Consider the following 23,710-nt stretch of genomic DNA (forward strand, 5'->3'; position numbering starts at 1 on the left):
TAAATAGGACCGCGAGAGCGCACCACCGCCACCCCAATCACGCGCCTCTCTTGGCAGGCGCGCGCCGCGAACAACAGTGTTGGCGTCGGCGGCGCTTATTGTTGTAGCTCCTCCCCCCTGGAGGGGGGCGGGGCGGCCGTGTCCGGCAGGCTCGCGGCGGCTGCGGCGCCGCCCCTTTACCTCCCTCCCCTCGGTAACTTGGCTCCCTTTTATCTGGCGAGCCTCGCGCCGGAGAGTTTATTGGTGCCGGAGCCGCAGCGCGGGGAGCAACGGAGCGCGCGGGGGGCGGGGGAGGCGGCGGCGGCCGCCGCGAGGGGGGTTTGCCCCGCCGGCTGGTGGGGCCGGCCGGCCAGTGGGTCGGTCGCGGGCGGCGGTGACGGACGATGCTCCGTCTGGTGTCGCTGAAGTTGGGGCGCCTCTACCGCTACGTGAAGCTGGCGGTGCTGGGCGTGCTGGCGGCGGCGCTGGCCCTCAACTCGCCTTCGCTGCTGGCCTCGCTGCAGCGCAACGAGCTGGCCGAGCGGCGCTTCCTGCAGCTGAACAAGTGCCCGGCCTGCTGGGGCACCAGCTGGTGCCGCAAGTTCCTCAACGGGCAGCTGCGCCTGGAGAGCTGGGGCCGCCTGCGCCTGCTCGACTTCCTCAACGTCAAGAACGTCTACTTCGCGCGCTACGGGGAGCCCCGCGAGGGCAGCCGCCGCGTCGTCCTCAAGCGCCTGGGCTCCGCGCGCGAGCTGGCCGACATCGACGCCAAGATCTGCCGGCGCGCCACCGGCAGGGGACGCTGCGACTTGCTGCAGGCCCTGCACGCCACCGAGTTCGCCAGCATCAACGGCGACGTGCGCCTCCTCACCCCCGACGTCGTGGAGGGCTGGTCGGACCTGGTGCACTGCCCCTCGCAGCGCCTCCTCGACCGCCTCGTCCGCCGCTACGCCGAGACCAAGGACTCGGGCAGCTTCCTGCTCCGCAACCTCAAGGACTCGGAGCGGATGCAGCTCCTCATCACGCTCGCCTTCAACCCGGAGCCCCTCGTGCTGCAGGTAAGAAGGCGACGCCGACGCCTCCTCTCCCCTCCCCATCCTCGCTAGATCGCGGGATCGCACGGAGCGCTGTGCACTAGATCGCCGGCACTGTGCCTGCTTAGGGTTCGCGTGTGAACCTCCTTTTTTCTGGTCGATCTAGTCCAGCATTGTCTGTCCCACGATCTCTAGAGGTGGAGACCACTTCCTCCCTGTGCGCTGCCCCTAAAAATAAATGTGTGTGTGAATCCTTTCTGAAGCAAAGTCCTAGAAGTACATTTAGGAGACCGACACGTGTATTGTGTCCCAAGCTTCAGCAGACTCGTTAAGATGCCACAGGGGTCTTTGTTGGTTTTAAAGCTGCGGATACTGTCTCCCAGGGAAGGCTCTTTCTTCCTTGTATGGTTTGAGAGCATTAGCTGACATGCAGGAATGCTTGTAAGTGTGAAGTACTCACAATAGAATTTGTACGTTTATTTATTTATAAAAATTGCTTGCAGATGTTGCTGTTTTCAAAATTCCTCCGTGTAGCCTAAGCAAATAGATACAACATAGATTTGCATTCCTGTACAATCAGCCATACAAAATCAGCTGAAGTTGGACAGTTGAGCCCTGTTGTGGATTGGGCTGTGTAGTGTGTAACTCCTTAAGCCCTTTTCCAGGACTGCCAGTAGCCATGAGAACAGAGGAAAGCAAACACCCATGCACTAACAGCTGGGGTCCTCAGTGGTCTGCAAAAACTAGTCAGGACTTTCCCTGAAAACATATACAACCCAAGTAAAGCCCAAAGCTGCAGTGGAATAAGTTTTAATGTTTCAGAATACGTGTCACTGAAATAATTGGGACTTAACTCAAAAACTAATCATGCATATGAGAGGAGTTCAGTGTTGTCTTTTATAATTAATTTTAGGAACTGAGCATACACAACAGCTGCTTATTGCCTTCTTCTGGTGCTATTAGAGTAATAGTAAAATTGTTGCCTCTTTCCCCATTGTAGGTTAACCTATATTTAAAAATTCAACAATAAAAGTAGGGGTGCCTTTATTCATAAAGTACACATGGTGCTACATTTTACATTATTCTGTTCTTTTGCTGATTTATTTGGTAACTTTTGTATCAATCTCTGTATTTACTTTGTCTCATTGTGTAGGTGATAGTGGCAAGCAAGTATCTCTATCTTGTTTCTTTAATTTTTAAAAAGCTCTTCCACCTTTTGGTGAATTTTCTTTCTAGTCATCGTTTAGTCATTGAAATTGCTGTTTGTCAGAATGAAGACTTGTTGGCGCTGTAATGAAAGTCAACAACACTCACTTGCTTTCAGTAATTTTAACCTAGCATTAATGTTTGTTAGACCATTAAACGTAAAAATCTGTTTATCATTTTCGACCAGTTTGATTATTTCAGATTTGCTCTAGATATCTGTCAGGACAATGTTATGAGGACAGTGCCATATTAAAACTTTTGTTGGCTTGGTTAAGAAAAAGTATGTTTTTTATTTAATAGCCAACAGTAAAAGAAACTTGGACCTAGCATTGTAGCCTAACAATCTGGGAATTGTTAATATATTTATGCCATCTCTATGCCAGCTCACATGTTAATGGTATAATTTTTTCATGAAGGTATATTTCAGCTGAACAGGTTATCTTAAGCCCAAATATTGGTATGATGTTGCATCATAAATATAGGTGCCTTCCTCAAGCACCTTCTAAGTGCCTTCCATGAGCAATGTAATGTTTGCATTAAATAAGTAACCTTGAATTACAACTGCTCTTATCTTTGCTACAAAATAAATAAGTAAGTGAGTAAGTAAGTTAGTTCCCAGCCCTATAGGCAAATATCAATAAATATGCTAAAGGAACAGTTGAGTTGCGTCCACAAACTAGAATGGTTGTCAAAGAAGTATCAAATAGACTATTGGAACAGCTGGTGCTCTCTTGAACTGTTTAGTGGCTTGGTATGTACCAGCTGGTGTATGTCTTTAAAGTTTCTTAAAGGAGAGCTATTAACTTGAAATCTAGACAGTCCCCCCCCCCCCCAAGATAACTGACATGAAGGTTTTGTCTACTATGGCTTCAGCTGCAGCTTTCTATGTAACGTGGTTTGTCTATGCTTTTTCTCTGTTAGAATTTCACAAGTCTTCTGTTCATGGATAATAAATTGATAAAGCATATTTGTAGGTGAAGAGAATGTTTAATATAAATACAGTTTAAAAAGGAGTGGCATGTCCTTCACTAAACAGAACGGTATAAAAATGTGCTGCGCCACTTAGAATATATTTTGCTGAGAAACTAATGAAACACTGCATATAAAACAGAACAACATAGATCATGCTACAGTTGCTGTGAATATAATTATTGGTTACAAAGTGCTCTACAAAATGCTCTACAATTTGTAAACAGCTCTGTAAGATACCTAGACTAAGATATAATCACATCCTGAGTCTTAACTTTATTTGGTGGAAATTCACTGTGAGTCTCCCCTTTTGAAAATGTAATTCTCTTTCTGTACCACAACTCTGGTTTGTAAGGAGGTTAAACATGAATTAGAAGATGTACACATATTGGATATTAGGCATCCAGCCCATAATTGATTTAGTAATGTCATATGTCAGTGACTAAATTATATAATTTAGTGAAATCTCTCACAGTTAGCTCAAGCTCCCCGAAGTCCACGAGTAAAAGTTTCCTTTAATCATTGCTTGCTACTTTAAAAGGAGTATGAGACCCATGTTGGGCAAAATATTTCTGCATTGCAGGGGGGTTGACTAGTTGACTCTCATGGTTCCTTTCAACTCAATTCCGTGATTCTCAAATTTCAACTAATGTGCATTGGTCACTAGGTGCCAGTTATAATACTAGCAGTACACTCCTATGCATGTATAAGTCTCATTGACTTCAGTGGAATTGTTTCAGGTAAACATGTAGGATTGCAGCCCAATATACATAAGTAATAGCTCTTCCATTAGCCCTTTTCGTGTGTGGATTGTAAGAACAGGTTTTCTATTCTGTCACCAATTATGTGCAATATCAGTTACGACATTCATTTAATTAATATCCAAATTATGACTCAGCAGTTCTTGTAGCTCATAGTTCTCTTCCAACCACCACTGCAAAAAAGTCTAGTTGCTTTCAAATATTTCCAGGGTTCACTTCTGATCTGCTGAAATCCTGCTAAAATACATAGTGTAGTTCATTTAAAGACCCATTGCTTGTTGGATAAACATACTTTTAATAGGTGTGTAAATTGGCACTTTTTGCGTTACAAGAGCTAGCTAATGTTAAAGACTTTCTGTTCGACAGATACTTATTAGTATGTATTGTTTAAATAATGTAACTGGCACTGATAAAAAGCTAAGGTAAAAATCTTGATAACCCTGGATTAATATAAGAGAATGCTGATGATTAAGGAGCAAGGTGAATGTGATTCACATGTTAGATATTGTGATCAGACTAAATGATGCACGACTGGGTGCTAAATAGAAGGCTGATCTTTGATTTTATAATGGGAAATGTGTCTCGAATAATCCACTAAACTGTAGTGATTCTTGGATTATAAGACTTTTTATCAGAGATTGGAAGCTTAGTTTGAAGCCTATTTGGAGTATGGATTACTTGTAAAGTGGCAGTACTTATGAAATGCACATTGTCACAACAGACAGCCTTTATTTTAGCTAGTTTTGAGATTATTTAAGCTTGACCTACATTTGAAGAGATTGTCAAGGCCAGAGGAAAAGCTTTATTACAGAAACATCTTTCAACAGCGTGTCTCATCTGTATCCCTAAGTGTTGAGATAGAAGCTCAGTGCTCTACTTAATTTTACTAATCTGTGTACCTAAATACATTTCATATTTATATTACTAAACAGTATATATTTCTGTGGGTGAAAACAACCTACTACGGCGGGGGGACGGGACACGGCAGTTTAAGGGAGGAATTTGCTGGGTATTCCAGTCTAAATGATCAATGACTCACAAGCATCTGCAACAAGGATCTGTAATAAATATTCTGTGACCTATTATAGCTAGGAATCCAAAACTGACATAAAAACACAGTTCTGCTACTATATAGGAGTGTAAGTATTTGCCTAAAATTGTACAGGTCTTCTATGAAAGAAAAAGTTTGTCCTTCAATTTGCTGTATTTTTTCCTTGTTCTTAGCAGTCATTCTTCATATCATCGTGTCCTGTCACAGTGGAAAAGTAATTATGATTTCTTGTTTGAGAACCGTGAATTTGGTTGTCTAGCAAGACAATGTAGGTGTGTTTCGACTGAGATTTAAATTTCCAAAATAAATTTAAATAGCATTACTGCTACAAGTGCCTTGGAGTACATTTTAAATTTTAAGTTCATTTCCTTTGACCAAGTGTATTGGCTTGTTATTTTTATTATTTATAATACTCTTGTTCCTGATTTTTCATATTTTAAATATGAGATGTTTCTAGATCTCACTAGATATGGGCTTGCAGTTTTTACACCTGATTCTGCAAGCGTAGCTGTCTCTTTCATAATAGTGAGTAATAAATAACTATGATGCTGATTTCATCAGATACCGGTGCTGTTGTAGAACTTAATTTCAAGACTGTAACACTGCAAAGTGTGTTCTACAAGGATGCTTGTTCTAAGGTCAGGTCAGCTTTAGTATTGAGCAAGTGTACAACTAGTCAAGCAGGGTGGATTGATTTGAATCAGCAGTTTTAGAGCTTTATGCCTGTGGGCCTAATTAGGACCTGCCAGGTCTTTGAATTTGGCCACAAAGGTCATTTTGGGCAAGCCACACGCACCCATCAATCATACAGTGTCAGGCATAGATATCTGTTATCTCTAACAAAAACATTAAATGCTAGGTTTGGAAATAAGGGAAGACCAGCACTGAGATTGGAGATAAACTTTTGCCTGCTCCCATTACAGTTGTGCCTTGGTTCTCAAACGTCTTGTGAGTTGAATGTTTTTGCTCCTGAATGCCACAAACTCAGAAGTGAATATTCCGGTTTGTGAGTGTTTTTTGAATGCCAAATGTCTGATGGGGCTTCCACAGCTTCTGATTGAGTGCAGGAAGCTCCTGCAGCCAATCGGAAGCCGCGCCTTGGTTTTTGAACATTTTCGGAAGTCGAACAGACTTCCGGAACGGATTCTGTTTGAGAACCAAGGTAAGACTGTACTTCAACTGTGAATCACGTGATGTCAAGTGATTGACAGCTAGGCAGCCCTGCTCAGCTGTCAACATGATTCTATGGCTACATCCATTTCTGCATCCCTGATTTAAATTAACAAATTAATCAAACAACTAACACAACTTTTTAAATAATCTTTGTAATAATAGGTATATCCTAAACAGAAGCATATGCTAACAAATTGATATACATGCAATCATATATTTTATTTACTACCTAGGAAGTAAGCTAAAACTTTTGCTCGCTCAATATGAAAGAAGCCAGAGAAGAGTGAAGCCCAGTCTCCTGAGCAGCATACAACAGCACCCTGCTCGTTCAGGCACTTGGCATCACATTGGAGTTAAGAGGTCATGCAGATGATTTGCTGGATGATCCTTGTGAAATGCAGTACGCTGCCTCTTAGACTTAGAGCTTGAATTTGGTTACTACTCCCTGCTGCTAGGATGCCCATTATTAATGCATTACTTGTGCCATATTTACGGAAGTTAATGTCAACAGGCTGATCTGAACATGGCATTAATTTCTTTGGATAGAAAAACAATCTTATCAGTCTAGTAAAAAAATGTAGGCTAGTAACTTTTAAAGCTAATTTACAAGGCTGCCTATACTATGTGACACCCTTCCTCTCTGTTTTCAGAATGCCTATTTGCACCAGAGGTGTGCGATTATGCAAACCATGGAATTACCTGCTGCAATTGCTTCTTGACTTCTTCCCCATCTGTGCGTCCCAGCTATACGCTTGCTTGTTTAGTTGGCAAACCCGTTTTTTAAACCTTACTTGCCTTCAGGAATCCTTCAAACGCAACAGATAAAAGCTAAATGTCATCAGAACTGTTATTAATGTGAGCCGTGAGCCATGAGCTCTATGCAGATGCAGACCTCTTCCAAGAGAGTTTTCCATTTAAGGTGGAATGTAGTTTTCCTCTGCTCAACACATGTTAAAGCCCCATGCTTGTTAGTTGTTCTTGCCACCTGGCTGAACTGAGCAAAAAAGATTAGGCCTCTGTGGCTTTCCGTGGCCATGCAAAGAATGACAATGCTCATTCTGCTGTACTACAAAAGTATGTGGCTATATAAACTCGGCACTAATTCAAAACCCAGGAAATTCCTGGGTGGTTCACCCAGAGCCAAACTGCCAAGCTGCTCTTTGGCATCTCAATTTGTTCCTGGGATTTGTTGCACTTGCAATTAAGGAGATGTCCCTAGTGCTGAGTATGCATGATATTTGGCTTACTGCTGCTATTTAATACAATAAACAGAAGAACAATGTGAAACGTACATGTGCTTGCTTGTGCTACTGATGAGTAATTTAAAATATGGTTGTTTCTGAGTTAACAGAGCAGCTGTAGTGTGCATCTAGTTGTTTGGATCTTTCGTCAAATATAGCAGGTAATGCAATGACAATATGCTTGTATTAATATTAGTGTGCTATGATAATGCCTGAATATGGTACATTGTCTGTGAATAATACCAGTATTTGGCAAGTGGCAATCAACTGTGATCAGCATTGACTTAGCAAATTGGAAGTCTGCAATGGCTTGCTAAGTAGTACAGCGAATCTACCACACTTCTACATCTGATCAAGTAAAGTAGATGTTAGACCTGCCAGGTGGCTGAATGCACATAATGGTATGCTAACACCTGGCTTGTTTTATATTCACTTTATGTTCTAGAACAATTGTACAGCACTTTTGTACAGAACGTAGATAGCTTTGTGTGAATAATTTGGAATTATAATTTGAAAGCAGCTCTGAAGTAAAGGGAGTAGGGAGCACGCCATCCAGGCAACTGCTGCCTATTGAGCACACCTGAATAATAGAAGTACTTGGTTTCTTTGCTAGACCTCTGGGACATACAAAAAAATGAGACACAGCACCAAGCTTCTGGGGACTTTTTGCAAACATCTGAAGAACAGAGCTCTTGATGTGAGAGGACAATGGTGGGGAAGCCCTTTAATAGGTTAAAGGTAAAGGGACCCCTGACCATTAGGTCCAGTTGTGGCTGACTCTGGGGTTGCGGCGCTCATCTCGCTTTATTGGCCGAGGGAGCCGGCGTACAGCTTCCGGGTCATGTGGCCAGCATGACTAAGCCGCTTCTGGTGAACCAGAGCAGTGCACAGAAACACCGTTTACCTTCCCGCTGAAGCGGTACCTATTTATCTACTTGCACTTTGACATGCTTTCGAACTGCTAGGTTGGCAGGAGCAGAGACCGAGCAATGGGAGCTCACCCCGTCGCGGGGATTCGAACCACCGACCTTCTGATCAGCTCTGTGGTTTAACGCACAGCGCCACCCAGGGTTAACTAACTTACATCCCTCCAGATGTTGCAGAACTTCAACTCCATCATCCCTGATCACCAACATGGAGTTTTGTTTTCAAGTAAACTAGTACAGAACCTCTGGGACATATTGGGAAAAAACCTATAGAGATTGGAGAGCAAGTGTGGGTGTTTGGTATGTTCACCTAATTGCTTTACTAATACGGCATTTTCATGCAGGTCTCCTAGACAAATTGAAGGACCAAAAGAAGATGCATCATATGCAAAGTGAAAACAAATACATAGTGACAACATCAGTGTGTGCCAGCAGCTCACCAAATCCCAGGCCTGTTTGAAACAAATGTGTTATTTTGCTGGATTGGTGCAGAATTTATAGATATGCAAGATTACACTCTGCTTGTTCTTTAGCACTTGTCCCCACCCCAGTGTTTGGGGAATCAATGGATAATTCCTCATAGGCAATGAACAACACTGCCATCTCAAATAGCTAAATGCTTCTAAACATCACATATTTTAAAGTTGCAAATGTATTTGTGGTTAATATTAATGAAATGCATTTCCCTTTGCAGAGTTTTCCTTCTGATGAGGGCTGGCCATTTGCAAAATATTTAGGAGCATGTGGAAGAATGGTGGCTGTAAACTATGTGGGAGAAGAACTCTGGAGCTACTTCAGCGCTTCATGGGAAAAACGTGTGGACCTGGCATGGCAGTTAATGGAAATAGCTGAGCAGCTGACAAATAATGACTTTGAATTTGCACTCTACCTCCTTGATGTCAGCTTTGACAACTTCGCAGTAGGCCCTAGAGATGGGAAGGTCATCATTGTGGATGCTGAAAATGTTTTGGTGGCAGATAAAAGGTTAATCAAGCAAAGTAAGTTGGTTTCTTTTTCACCCCCAAGACTGTTGGTTCTTGTTTTGCATATGAATAGTTTAAGAAAAAGTTTTTTAAAAATGCTTTAAAATTTATCAGTTCAGTTAATGCAGCAGTTAATTATTAAATAAAAATTGTAGCAGCTCATATTTGAACATGTTGAAACAAACTAATCCATTACTACATGGGCACACTGAACAAACCTGAACTTGAGTTTTGTTTCATTCTGTACAAGACAAAAAGCAAGAGAACAGTTACTCCCTTCTGACAAGTTTATTTAATACATTTTTAATCCCTGTAGCCGGTGGTCACTTTCACAATATTGCTCTTACTTTTTTTTCATAGTAATATGCATGTACCTAGGCAATCTTAGAAATCACACTTTGTGGATTCTCTGAAACATACAATGCTTTGAACAATCCCTATGAGAAGGTTTGCCTCAAGGTTCTTTGTAGTCCCCCCCCCCCCTTAAACAGCCAATATTTCATGAGCAAGCTTTATTTCATGTTAGTGGTAAATAGTACACTATTTCTGTAAATTGCCTTCAGACGGACTATTAGGGTATAAAAGAACTTGGGGTAGATTTTCATCTTCAGGCTTTAGAATCATGAAATTCTTTGCTTTCTGGGCTTCTTACTGTTTGTTCTTTTTATGCATTTCACAGATAAACCTGAAAACTGGGATGTTTGGTATGAAAGCAAGTTTGATGACTGTGATAAGGAAGCTTGTCTTTCTTTCTCAAAGGAGATTTTGTGCACTCGTGTCACTGTGGACCACAACTACTATGCTATTTGCCAGAACCTTTTATCAAGACATGCCACCTGGCGTGGCACTTCTGGAGGTCTTCTTCATGATCCTCCAGCTGAAATTGCCAAAGATGGTCGACTTGAGGCCTTGCTGGATGAGTGTGCCAATCCAAAGAAGCGATATGGTAGATTCCTAGCTGCAAAAGAATTACGCGAATACCTTGGACGACTAAGTAATAATGTGAGGTAGTTCATAGTGGCCAGAAACTTTGATCCTGGGGAAAAGGCACATGGAAAAAAATAAGTTATGGACATCAAAGAAAAAACTTGTTACTGGTATATGGGGAATGCTCTGTATAAACAGGCAAGGTTACATATCCCACTGCAACCTGAGCTACTTTTGACTGGGTCAGATGACAAGATTGACAACTTAAGTGACTCTCATCCATAGGACTTCACATAAATCTGAGATAGTTCCACAGTTTTGTGAAACTGATGACATAACTTGGAAAGTCAAGTTATATTTGCCTGTTTTAAAGGCTTTTATTTCTGATGTCATTGTCTCTCTCTCTTTCTCTCTGCCCCTCCCATGCATACAACTTACTAAACTGGTATTTGCAAACATACTGATAAGCCCTAGGTCTCTCTCATAGTTCTAAAACTAGTAGGTCTTTGTTTGAATACTGTGCACTATTTGAGTACAGGATTCCTCTGCTTATTCTAATGCTGAGTTCTTTCCACTGTTTCTTACTGTTTGTATGCCTTATTAAGGATATGCTTATAAAAGCAGTCTTAAATATTGCGTGGACATAACCATTACATTTGAATTCTTTGTAATTCTACTGCGGGTAATGTTTCACAAGATGGCTAACTGTAAAATTCCATCTTTATTCCATTAGGTGAAAATAATTATTCAGCAGGGAATCATGATCTGAGAACTAATGAAGATAGTTGGAAGTTTGGAGTAAAGCAGTACAACTAGTTAAAATGAAGACAAAATACCATTTTGCTAGTATACTAAATCATAAGCCAAAGAAAATGGTTGTGCGTCTCTAGTCACCTAAATCTGTACTGTAGTGACACTAATCCATTGACTTAGATTTCAGTGGGTTTGTAGATCATTCTTTAGGAGAAACTTTGCTACTAGTTAAAAGCTTAGGAAACTCCACATGTGAATGAGAAAATGCCTAGCAGGCTAGCATTTGTTCTGCATTATTCACAGTTCTGCTGAATTTGCAATGTGATGATGTTTACGGAACTTTCAACCGTAGGGTTGGCTATTTAATAGTACTCATGTTTACTGTAGAGGCCTTGCATTGCATTAAGTCTTTCAGTTCAGTCTTGTAATGGTTACCGTACACCTGAAATTGCTCCCACAGATCAGAACCTGAATGAGAAATTGGATCACTGCTAAAATTAATCCCCCCCCCACCTCTTTTAAAGCTTGTTTTCCCTTTCTTTGCACATGGTAGCAATTGCAGAGGTTCTCATGATTGGAGTGATGAAATAATTCAAAAGCTTCTGGTTATAGGAAGTGACTGACTAGCTACAGTTTTTGTTTTATATTTGCTAAGCAGATTTATATACCACTTTAACAAAAGATTACCGAAGCGGTGTACAATACAAAAATTCAATATACACTAAAAACTACAAACAACAAAGTATAAAAATAAATCGCATTGCTCAATGGTATGTACAGATGGGCACACTTCAGAAAAAGCATGTGGACAAAAAAGTCTTAAGCAAGTGTCTAAAATTGACAGGCAGTTCCATAGTGGAAGTGCTTCAACACTGAACTCTGCTTCTTGTGTTCTTAGAGCAGACCTCAGGAGCAAGAGGCACCATTGAGAGTGCTTTTCTTTATGACTGCATTGACTGGGGTGGAATAAGAGGGGTTTCCACATTCTGAGAACTATCAGTTTGGTGTTGAGAAATTCATCTGGACAGATGGAGCAAAGCAGTAGAAAAGGGATGACAAAACCATTCTGTTTCAAAACTGTGAAAGCATGCTGATTACCCCAGAAAGTTTGAAATGATTTTTTCAAATGTCATTTTTATTTGGTCCGCGTAGTCCTAACATACAGCTGCTCATTTTCCTATTGTGTTTCTACAGTGTAAATTTATTCCAGTTTGTTCTTGGGCTGTTCCCTGCTGGAATAATTCTTCTTGCTGTGGGATCCCCTTTTACCTTTGATATTATGGCACAACCCCATAGCACATTAGGCATGTTCGAGTCCAACAGAAATGATTTCAATTTAATTGTGTTTATATCCCACTTAATTCAGAAAGCATAATTTTGGCTGGTTTTTTCCCTGGATTCTTTTGCCTGTAGTCACATAGCATTTATGTTGGCTTTATTTTGATTCAATTTGCAAGCAAAACCTAAATGTGAGACTAAACACTAGCCTGCCATGAAAAGCCTTTTAATCTCAATATTAATTTAATACCCACAATTTCTGATGAATGAGATGGATGATTGCTGTAGGCTTTAAACAACACACACACAAAAACAAACCACTGCCAGCTATTGAGGCAGTTCGACTGCCAAATGTTCCTTGTGAGGTTGGGGTTGGAGTCCATGTTCCCCCTTGGAAAATGTGCTCATGAAGCAGGATTCCAATGACAAAAGGAGTCCACAATTCTCAGTCTACAGGGAAAACACCTATGTGGAAAGCAATAAGTTTCCTTCAATTTGCACCTATCAAGTATTTATTGTACAAGGACAATTTATATTTTTAGTCATTACCCACGAATAATGGTGAAATATTTTTTGAATGAGATGTTTGGGGTTTGTATGTGCATAAAAATTGTCTTTTGTACTGTAAGTTACTGTTTAATTTGATTATCAAAACTGTCTCCTGTGCCTTTATACTAAGGTTGTTTTTACAACTTCTCTTGGCTATTAATAAAAAAGTACTTTAAGAAAATTTTCTTGACCATGTTTAAACGAACACACTTTTTGATACCGCAGCTCTATCTGCAGCTATTGGCCCCTGTTGGCTAAATGAAGCCCCTATATTCTGAGGCAGTATGTCACTGATTACTACTAGTTTTGGGGGGAAGGTGTAAGGGCTGCTGCCTGTTTGCTCCTTTTGGGGGTTGATGAACACATGAGCTGAGTTTGCTGGATGGCCCATTTAATCCATTAGGTTGTTCAGTGGCCAACCAAATACCTATGAGAAGGTTGCAAGCTTCCATTGGCATCAGACTCTGGCCCCCTTAGGACATGGGATAGTTGAATGGGCTGCTCTTTTTATGATTTGTAGGTTGAATATTAATCTTATTAATTTGAATAACTTTAGTTAGGATGGGGCAACACTGGGGGGGCAGGGACCTCTGTATTATGGTGGTACTGCATCTATTGATCATAAAGGTAAAGGGACCCCTGACCATTAGGTCCAGTCGTGACCGACTCTGGGGTTGCGGCACTCATCTCACTTTATTGGCCGAGGGAGCCGGCATACAGCTTCCAAGTCATGTGGCCAGCATGACTAAGCCGCTTCTGGCAAACCAGAGCAGCGCACGCAAACGCTGTTTACCTTCCCACTGGAGCGGTACCTATTTATATACTTGCACTTGACGTGCTTTCGAACTGCTAGGTTGGCAGGAGCAGGAACCGAGCAATGGGAGCTCACCCCGTCGCAGGGATTTGAACCACCAACCTTCTGATCAGCAAGTCCTAGGCTCTGTGGTTTAACCCACAGTGCCACCCGCGTCCCCTATTGATCATAGATAGGACTAATTCTCTTTCACAAAATATTTCTCTATGGCTGCTTCTTTTTGTATGGATTCAGTATAACTGAGAATTGCAAGGAACTGGGGGATTGCTTAAGCAGAAGATGGCTTTTCTGACAATTTCTCAGAAATCCATATTCCTTGAGAGTTAACACACACCTGTTCATAATATACACATAATATAAATGATGCAAAAGAATGGCCAAAATACTTGTTTGCCTTTTGTCAATGTTCTATTAGGACAAATTTGTCTTGATCCATTGAAGTGGGTTCAGTGTTTTACTGAGTTAGAAAATATATATCTTTTGGATGTAGTCAAGATGGCCAGATGCATCCTGCCAATTGAGTGTGTGATTTTGAGCTCAGTTTTGAAATTGCCCTAGTATTTGTGGCTTCAGAAAGTGGAAAAAGGTTAAGCCAAACTCTTTACAATTTTCTATATTTGGTTTTAGGTGGAAAGCATGCAAGAAGTTTTGATATGCCACTCTAGACCACATGTTGAAGTGTCCTAGAAGTCATAAGCTAACTAATTGACCAAATGCTTATTAGCTAAAGGTCTGTCTGATGGTCTTGAAACTAGCTCTTGCTTTTTCTAGCTATTTCTCACTTCATTTTTTGGCAAAAGGTTTGCTACCCCCTGCAGCTGCTCAGTCTCATAGAACAATGCTGATTGAAATCAATTATAGGAGTTTGACTCCTCTGCATGCTATATTCAGGATGAATGGCAGTTGTAGAATAGTCACCTTAAAGAGAAACATGTTCTTAACATCAAGGCAGACTCTGATCATTGCTTTACATGACCTAACCTTTTACTTATGTCTCATTCTCTACACACCCACAAAAATGCATCAAAGCCAAAACCATAATTAGATGTGGGTTGAGAACTGGCATTACGCAGGGAACATTTTAGCATAGTACTGTACAAGTATTTTGAAAACAAAAGTTGTTGGGAAAACCAGAGAGTTCTCTAACAATGCCTGCCTTTTTTTGCACCAGCACTAAAGTCTACTAAGTACCGCAATGAGCTAGAGGCCAACTGGCAGACGTACTTTGGATTCTTTATTCTGGAAGGACTATGGAAATAATATTCTATCTTCCTGGGCTCACAGTTTGCCTTTAAGCCAAGCCCTTAGAATATGGGGTCCACTTCTTAATCTCTTTTCCCCCTCCCTCAAATTTTTCTATTTTTTAAGGATAGAAAATGGTGGACGTGCCTTGGTGTGACTCTCATTATTTTAGGACCCAGCCCAGCTGTGGGTCATATATTTTGGCCTGACATGTTAATAGCATGTTTAGACCTCATTCTTAAAAAACAAAGAAACCCCAAAACAAAAAAAACCCCATGCCTTCATCAAACCTGGCACTGTGGGTTAAAATATTTTATCTGTACCATTTCCCCGCTGAAAATTGCTCCTAAAGCTGCTACTTGCTACAAGAAGCATATTTTGAAGGAGGGTTAATTTGGCAAGGAAAATTATTTAGAATAAAAGGGTTAAATCTCCCATCTGGATCAGGGCAAATTTTATTCTTGAGTGTTAAAATCTTGCCAACTTAAATTAGAAAATTGGGGTTTGGAATGTCTGGATTTCTCTGGACATTACAAGGATTTCAAAGGCAGAAATGACGTCTGGGGGGAATTTCCAAAATATGGCGCTTTGTCCTAGATCTTAAGAAAGTCAATAGAAAAATCACATTATTATTTTTTTGGCGTCTTTGTAAAATAAAATCTCAACAACATTGGAATTTGTACAATAAAAGCCCAACAACTTTCAAGATTTCCTTAAAAAAAGCTCAACAGTTTTTGGGGGTTTCCTGTCTCTTACTTTTTGAAATATGGCAATGCTACATAAAGTCAGATAAGGGTTTGGGGTTTTTTTAAACGACAAGCTTGTAACTGGAGTACTTCCAATTGTTTTGAAATTTCAGAGGGATAAACATGTTTCAATGCCAGTAGTACATGTGAAAAAGGTCTAGGGGTTAAATGCCAAGAAAAAGAAGGAAACTAATTGGAAGGAAAGAACTCTCATAGGATTTTAAAATGGGACAAGCCAGGTGTCCCACATCTTATATGTGTGCAGCTAGTCATTCCTGCCTAGGTGTAGAACTCAACATTTTGTTTCAGCCCAGTTCCCCAATCTGTTAAGGTCATCTTGAATCCCGATTCTGCCTTCTGTGGCATTAGCTATTTGATCGATATGCTGTTCCATTATAGTAAAATCAAACTTCAATTGCTGGAGGAAATTGCTCCTTTTTAAATGCTGCCATTTAGATAATAACAGTTCTTTTCGCTCCTCATCTCAACACATTACATAGCAACAAACCTGGGCTTGCCACTATGTGCACATTCAACAAGGAACCACAGCCCAAGATCAGCTGCCGACCAAGGCTATCTGTATAATATGTGTGTTTTTGAATACTCATTTTGTCAGTTATGTTCACGCCTTACATTTTTAGTTTTGCACCTAAGAATGTAATGTTTGACACCAAAGGACCAGATTTCATATTACATTAATAATGTGTTGAAACATGCTTGAGACCAGCTTCCAAAACTAGAAACAGGAAAAATGCACATAAAATTACCAAGAGTTCCACATCTAAAAATAAAATATTATAATAAAATCAACTGGAATTATGCCCCAAAGACTTGTTGAAAAAGCTAAAGCTTTGTGACTGCTGATTGATGTTTTCATGCTATGCTTCTTTCGCTGCAGTTGCAATGTGGAACAGAGATGTTGCATCCAGCCTAAATCATTTACATTGAATCTGGACTTTCCAGACCGAGACAGGAAAGTTTCTCTGTAGAAATATTCCATGCCACAAGTGCAGTGGAAAAAGTACCTTTCACTGTTGTAAAAAAGAAAGTCTGGATTCTCAGGAGTCCAAATTCTCCGTCATGTTCTCTGCGAAATCCCAAGAAAGAATGGAATGGTAGGGAAGGGGCTTGGAGGGAAGTTGGACACCACATACAGACAGTGAGGCACTTTTCTTACTCTGCACATTTTTAGGTCTTGCCCTGCTTACTGCTGGAGTGCAGCTCCTGACAGATTCCCACAGAGGTAATTTAAACCTTGGGCTAAAAAAGGTTCCCCAACCCCAAACCCTCCAACATTTCTCTGATGAAAATAGGGACATCCCATTCCATAATGATAATTTTACCATTTATACCCCACACATCTTACTGGGTTGCCCCAGCTACTCTGGGCGGCTTCCAACATATACAAAAGCATAATAAAACATTAAACATTAAAAATCTTCCCTATACAGGATTGCATTCAGACAGCTCAGGGGTCGGATAACTCCATTCCCTCTAACATAGGCACGTCCAACAGGTAGACATTTCTCTAGTGAAAATAGAGAAATCCTAAGGAAATGTGGATCACTGCAGATGGTGACAGCAGTCACAAAATTAAAAGACGCCTGCTTCTTGGGAGAAAAGCAATGACAAACCTAGACAGCATCTTAAAAAGCAGAGACATCACCTTGCCAACAAAGGTCCTTATAGTTAAAGCTATGGTTTTCCCAGTAGTGATGTATGGAAGTGAGAGCTGGACCATAAAGAAGGCTGATCGCCAAAGAATTGATGCTTTTGAATTATGGTGCTGGAGGAGACTCTTGAGAATCCCATGGACTGCAAGAAGATCAAACTTATCCATTCTGAAGGAAATCAGCCCTGAGTGCTCATTGGAAGGACAGATTGTGAAGCTGAGGCTCCAATACTTTGGCCACCTCATGAGAAGAGAAGACTCCCTGGAAAAGACCCTGATGTTGGGAAAGATTGAGGGCACAAGGAGAAGGGGACGACAGAGGACGAGATGGTTGGACAGTGTTCTTGATGCTACTAACATGAGTTTGACCAAACTGTGGGAGGCAGTGGAAGACAGGAGTGCCTGGAGTTCTCTGGTCCATGGGGTCACGAAGAGTCGGACACAACTAAACAGCAACAAAGGAAATGTGGGACATTGTGGGTTCAAATCAGAAAGTAGGATGGCTTCTCTAAATCAGGACATCCCTGGAAAATAGAGACACTTGGAGGGTCTGCAAACCTAACGTAAGCTTGTCATCTTTTAAAAACGTGTTATTGTGGTTACCCATGCTCAAAGGGTGTAGCAGAAAAAGAGAAGACAGCAGTGTAGGCCTGGCCACAGGACAAAGTGTGGGAACAGACTAAATAAATGTAGGAAACAACAGGTTATTTTTCTGGAGCTCATAATACAGTATTAAGTAGCTTAAGGACTGGTAGCACAGTAAATATTTACACTGACAATGTCTTATGGTGAGACAGATGCCTTATTCCTCTCACACACATGCTGCCACATTACTGCAGAATTCCAAGTGTAAAACATCATCTAAGAACTAAATTATCCATTAATTTTGGACTGATATCCTGAGGCAGGGGCGGGGATGAAGGTTTTTAGCTCATCATGAAAAGTTCTTTTTTAACTGAGATTTCACAAATGAGTTAAAGCCTCTCAGTGACAGTTCAGTTCACTGATGACTAATGCATCTGTTCTGCCATTCGTCTGGGAAATTTATTTTGTCAAAAGCAGGGACTATTATAGCATATGTGCCTTTAAAATGCTGGTTCTTTTGCATAAGTGAAATTATTCTCCTGTCTTTTGCTCCTAGGGATAACAAAAAATAGAGCATTTCTTTTTCTCAATGGGGGAAAAAAGCACCTATTGTGACAAATGTCCCTGCATTAAAAGCTTAATCGCAGGGTTCTGAGTACTTGTGTGAAAGTGATATTTTATGTATTGTCATGTAGAGTTACTAAGAATAGGTGATTAGATGTTATAGTGATTTCCAGTTTTTTCTTTAAGGGAAAACATTGTATAAATGCTGCATTATCTCTTTTTCAAAAACTCTCCTCTCTACTCAGAAATGTGAGTCAGAGCATCCTTAAAAACATTAAGGTAACATGTACATGGATTAATGCACTGGTACATTTTAGCCTTTACAGAAAATTCAAATGAATGTTCAAGACAAGCCCATTAAACATTGAAATCTCAAACTGTGTTTTGACACAGCAAATAATACTGTGGTTCAGGGATGAGGGACCCTATAGCCCTCCAGTTGTGGTTGAATTCAAACTCCTGTCAGTCCAAGCTGGAATGGCTGATAGTAATGGATGATGGTAGTTGTGGTGTCACAATGTCTGGAGAGTCACAGATCTCCAGCCCTGCTCTAGTTTCTTTGCTGAATCATGGCGCTTCTTGTGTACCTTGTCATAATTACAGTCTCCACCTCAAGTTACGTCACTCATCGGTTACCTCAAGTGACTTTACCATTTGTTTTGGATACTATTGAAATGCTTGCTTCTATTGATTTCCTCCAAGGATTTGAGGCAGAATAAACATCAAACATACTGTAAAACAAAAAATATTGAGAAACATGCTTTTGAAATCTTTCCATTAAACAGAATTGCTTATGCAGAGCTTCCAAGGAAAACACAAGGCCACACAGACTAATATTTCAGAATCAGATCTGTTGTCAGCTTTGGGGGGCTCGGTTTGTTTCCTCACCCTCTGTTCCTTTGTGTCTTCCACTTGCCACAGCCTGGTTCACTTTAAGATGTAGGCCTCTTCCTTCCTGCCACTGCCAGGGTTATAAGCAACCTTGGCCAGCCTGAAGGAAATAGCTCAGTGGTAGAATAATTGCTTGCATGCCAAAGGTCCCAAACCCACCCACCGACCCACCAGTGGGTTAACTAGCCCAGTGGTTGATGAACTTCCCACCTTTGTGGAACACTTTCTCTTATGTGCCAAAGAATCCCTGGAAGACCCCTGGAATTGCACAAATGGTATTGGGGCATGCTGTAATTTTATTGATGTGTTTTGTGTTTGTGTATTGATCTTACTAAAGGATTTTATTATTGAATTTTAGTATGTCAGCCACTTTGAGCCCTGGAATATAAAACCCATACACACTGGATTATAACACACACACATCTAGGGGGAGCGCCTATTTTACACAGGTCACTAACCAACCCTGCAGATGGAGCTGGGCAGATCTGTCATTGAGTTTCTCTGTTTTCCATTTCTTTTCATTTCATTCAGTCTTACATTCACCTCTCTTCATCTCCACATCAGTTTGTGAATTTATTTCTCTAAAGCCCTTGAAAATTGTATGCATTTTCATGAGTGTTTCAACTAATAAACAGATTTTTGCAAGCTAGTGTCCCTAATATAATGCATTTTGTACATTTTTTTCACCAGTATATGCATTCTTGTGCACATGTACCCCCAAATAAATGTTTTATTATACACATATTTTTGACTGGAGAACTATTGTTTTATTGTGTGCTTTTTTGTTTTTGTTTGGTGAAATCCATAAAAGAGCATGTTCCAAAGGATATCTGTTTTGATTAGTGCATTAGTTTGGAAAATATTAAAATCTGAACTAAAAATATTTCTGCACATCCAGAGAGCGGGCTACAGAACACACTCGACACTTCCCTGTGGCTGCTCATCTTTGGATTAGTAGTGGTAGATTAGTACAGTGGTGCCCCGCAAGACGAAAAACCCACTAGACGAAAGGGTTTTCTGTTTTTGAGGCGCTTCGCAAGACAAATTTCCCTATGGGCTTGCTTCGTAAGATGAAAACGTCTTGCGAGTCTTGCGATTCCCCCCCCCTTTTTTCTCCCTTTTTCTAAGCCGCTAATAGCCGCTTAGCCGCTAAGCCACTAATAGCCGCTAAGCCGCTAATAGCGCTAATCCGCTAAGCCGCTAATAGGGTTGCTTTGCAAGACGAAAAAACCGCTAGACGAAGAGACTCGCGGAACGGATTCTTTTTGTCTTGCGAGGCACCACTGTACCTTTCAATGAAGCTTATTGTATTTATTATGATTACAGTGGTACCTCTAGTTATGAACCTAATTCGTTCCGGAGGTCCGTTCTTAACCTGAAACTGTTCTTACCTAGAGGTGTGCTTTTGCTAATGGGGCCTCTTGCTGCTGCTGTGCCACCGGCACACAATTTCCATTCTCATCCTGGGGCAAAGTTCTCAACTCGAGGTAACTCTTCCAGGTTAGCGGAGTTTGTAACCTGAAGCGTTTGTAACCTAAGGCGTTTGTAACTCGAGGTACCACTGTATTACATTTATATCTGCTTCCTTCCATGATGGAACTCAAAGTAGCATGCATAGAATTCTCAGCTGGTCTCCCATCTGAGAACTTATCAAGTGCAGGCCTGCTTAGCTGCAGCAAGGGTTTTGCATTATGTGCCTTTAAGACCATTCCTTGATAACCCCCCAATAAGCTTCCATAGATCCTGGGACACAGTTAGAAAGTCACTCATGTATGTAGCTTGCCTGCAGTTGCTCTAATGCAGCACATCTCCTTCTGATACACTTTCATGTGATGTTGACAAACAAATAAAGCAGATATAACTCTAGAAGAAGAAGAAGAAGAGTTCAGATTTGATATCCTGCCTTTCACTCCCCTTCAGGAGTTCTCCTTTCCCTTCCTCCCCCACAACAAACACTCTGTGAGGTGAGTGGGGCTGAGAGACTTCAAAGAAGTGTGACTGGCCCAAGGTCACCCAGCAGCTGCATGTGGAGGAGCGGAGATGCGAACCCGGTTCACCAGATTACAAGACTACCGCTCTTAACCACTACACCACACTGGCTCTACTTGAACTTTAAAATTGACTAGAACAAACAAGCAATGGCCAATTGCGCATACCTTTCAAACAGGATGGAATTGGTCTGTGGCAGCTTTCCCCAACCTGCTGCCCTCCAGAAATTATTGGATTCCCTTCAGACCCAGCCAGCAAAGCCAATGCTCATGAATGATGGGAGCTGTAGTCCAACAGCATATGAAATGTATCACATTGAGGATGGCTGATCTGGTTAGCAGGCTGCTGCCGATAGCAACCTGTGAGATGCTTTGTTCCAATATTGCCGATGTGGTTTTTAAAATGGCTTCAGGGCTAGTTTCCTTAGCAGGTAAAGTCAGGAGGCTAGAAGCATCATGGAAAAAATGTCAAAATAATGATGTCACAAGTTATGCGCACAAAACACAGCTTAGATAATGCAATCCAATCAAGAGTCTAAACTTAATTATACCAGTGCCCATTTGTTCCATTTGCAAGTAGTTTTACAAAAGTAGGGATACTAAAACATTTCCAGCAGTTGCACTGATAGTGGCCTACAGTGGCATATGGACAGGTTTGAAAATGTATATTTTGCACAGCTTTATAGATTTTTTTTTTAACCAGACAAATATTTCAAATACCCAGATTATTCGAGCTTCCAGCTATCAAAACCAAAATGCTATATTTATATGAGGTGCTTCACGGGGTAGCACACAATGAATTGCACAGATCAATTTGCGAGACTAAAATATTCTCTAAAACTTCAGACAGATGGGTTACAAAAATACTTATTACCATTATCATCATCATTATCATTAACTTCATTAGATCCACATTGGATGGCCAAGCTGACAACCCCCTCTCCTTCCCAACTTCACTCACTTAGGGAACTACTATCTCTGGGAAGGCTTCTGTATGGGGTAGAGAGGCTAAGACAGTGCTATCAGTAGTAAGTTGGGCAGCTAGCAACAAGTAGGCCTGTGGGAAAATATTCTTCTTGTAGGTTTTCCATAAGAATCTGGCTGGTCATGTTAGATACGGGATGTTGGCATCAACGATCTACCAGGGTTGCCTTTGGGGATATTTTTTTTTCAGTCTTGCAAGTTGTGAGCCACTTGAGCATCTTCTAAGATCTTAAGCCACAAATATCAATGCATAGCAACTAGTGTGTGTTTTTTTGAAAGCCATCCCTCTTAATGCCTTATATCCTGCCAATTTAAACATTTCTGCTATGAAATTTTCTACCCCATGTTTCTGGAAGTCTGCCAGTTCTAAGGCCAGGCAAGAGAGCAGAAGTTTGTCCAGAAGTTTGTCACTCCATCTCCTACTGAGTTTAAATCCCAATCAAAGGCCTCGCTGTTTACTATTGCATTGGGTTGATAGTTGATATTCTCTGTGAGATCGGGATCCTTTCCCATCAATCAAATATGAGCTTTGATTCACTTTCTTGAATGGCATTACAAATTACACAGTTGATAGCAAAGTGACTTTTTACATTTATTCTTTTAGTCTAGTTAAGATCATTTATCTTTTTATCCTATTATTTCTTTATTTCTAACACTGGAATCTTTATTCGGTTCAGGGAATAAATTAATCATCTCAGGCTTTAATTGATTGATTCATGGTCAGTTTTAGAGCTAAAATGTTAAAATGTGAGGCTGCAAGTTGAGGGCACCCTTGTTTGTTTTGAGGCTGTTTTGGTTCTAGGGTGCTAATGTAACAGGAGATGAAAGAGTAATATGGTATATTGGTGGGTTTTTTTGTTTGTTTCCTTCTTAGCAAAATAAAATTAAAAATGTATTTTCATTTGTTGTTAGCAAATAAGTAAACAGGTGTTACCCCTACCTCAGTATGGGATAATTCTATTATCCCAAGGGACACTGATGCAGTTCTGCCCCTGTACCACAGGTTTTTTGGAACACTGTGGACTCTTTCCATTGACTTGTATAGGAGAAGACATAGATCAACATGGAAAACAGTTTTGATCCAAATCACTGTAATTGGAGTGCCCTAAAAAAACCACAATTCACTCAGATTAAAAGCTAGACATGGCAATCAAAGTGAATGATCTCCCCACCCCCTTCTTTCAATCTCTGGGCATTTCCCCAGTCAGCTGGGTTTCATTTCTCGGGGAGGGGGAATAAACAATAGCCATGCATTTTATTTTATTATTGGACAGCTAGGGTCACAGAGGAAACTGGAAGCACTGGGAGTCCCTGATCTACCTTGAGATGCCTTATTAATGGGGAGATCTGACTTGAGAATATGAGAACCTCGAATTAACCCTGATTTGCCACGT

General features: G+C 40.9%; 1 protein-coding gene across 1 annotated transcript; it reads left to right on the forward strand.

Moving 5' to 3' along the window:
* The first annotated feature begins 335 nt into the window (after positions 1 to 335).
* On the forward strand, positions 336 to 13,011 carry DIPK2A (divergent protein kinase domain 2A). The gene is made up of 3 exons (XM_079978138.1): positions 336 to 1,037; positions 9,035 to 9,338; positions 10,003 to 13,011. Exons 1-3 carry the CDS (start codon positions 384 to 386, stop codon positions 10,332 to 10,334), a joined length of 1,290 nt encoding a protein of 429 aa, XP_079834264.1. The 5' UTR covers positions 336 to 383; the 3' UTR covers positions 10,335 to 13,011.
* The last annotated feature ends 10,699 nt before the right edge of the window (positions 13,012 to 23,710 follow it).

Source organism: Podarcis cretensis (genome assembly GCF_951804945.1).
Source record: "Podarcis cretensis genome assembly, chromosome: 5".
NCBI lineage: Eukaryota > Metazoa > Chordata > Lepidosauria > Squamata > Lacertidae > Podarcis > Podarcis cretensis.

Coding starts and splice junctions, on each gene's coding strand:
- DIPK2A (XM_079978138.1), top strand. CDS start 384: ATGCTCCGTCTGGTGTCGCTGAAGTTGGGGCGCCTCTACCGCTACGTG. Junction 1,038..9,034: donor CGGAGCCCCTCGTGCTGCAG/GTAAGAAGGCGA, acceptor TTCCCTTTGCAG/AGTTTTCCTTCTGATGAGGG. Junction 9,339..10,002: donor TAAAAGGTTAATCAAGCAAA/GTAAGTTGGTTT, acceptor TGCATTTCACAG/ATAAACCTGAAAACTGGGAT.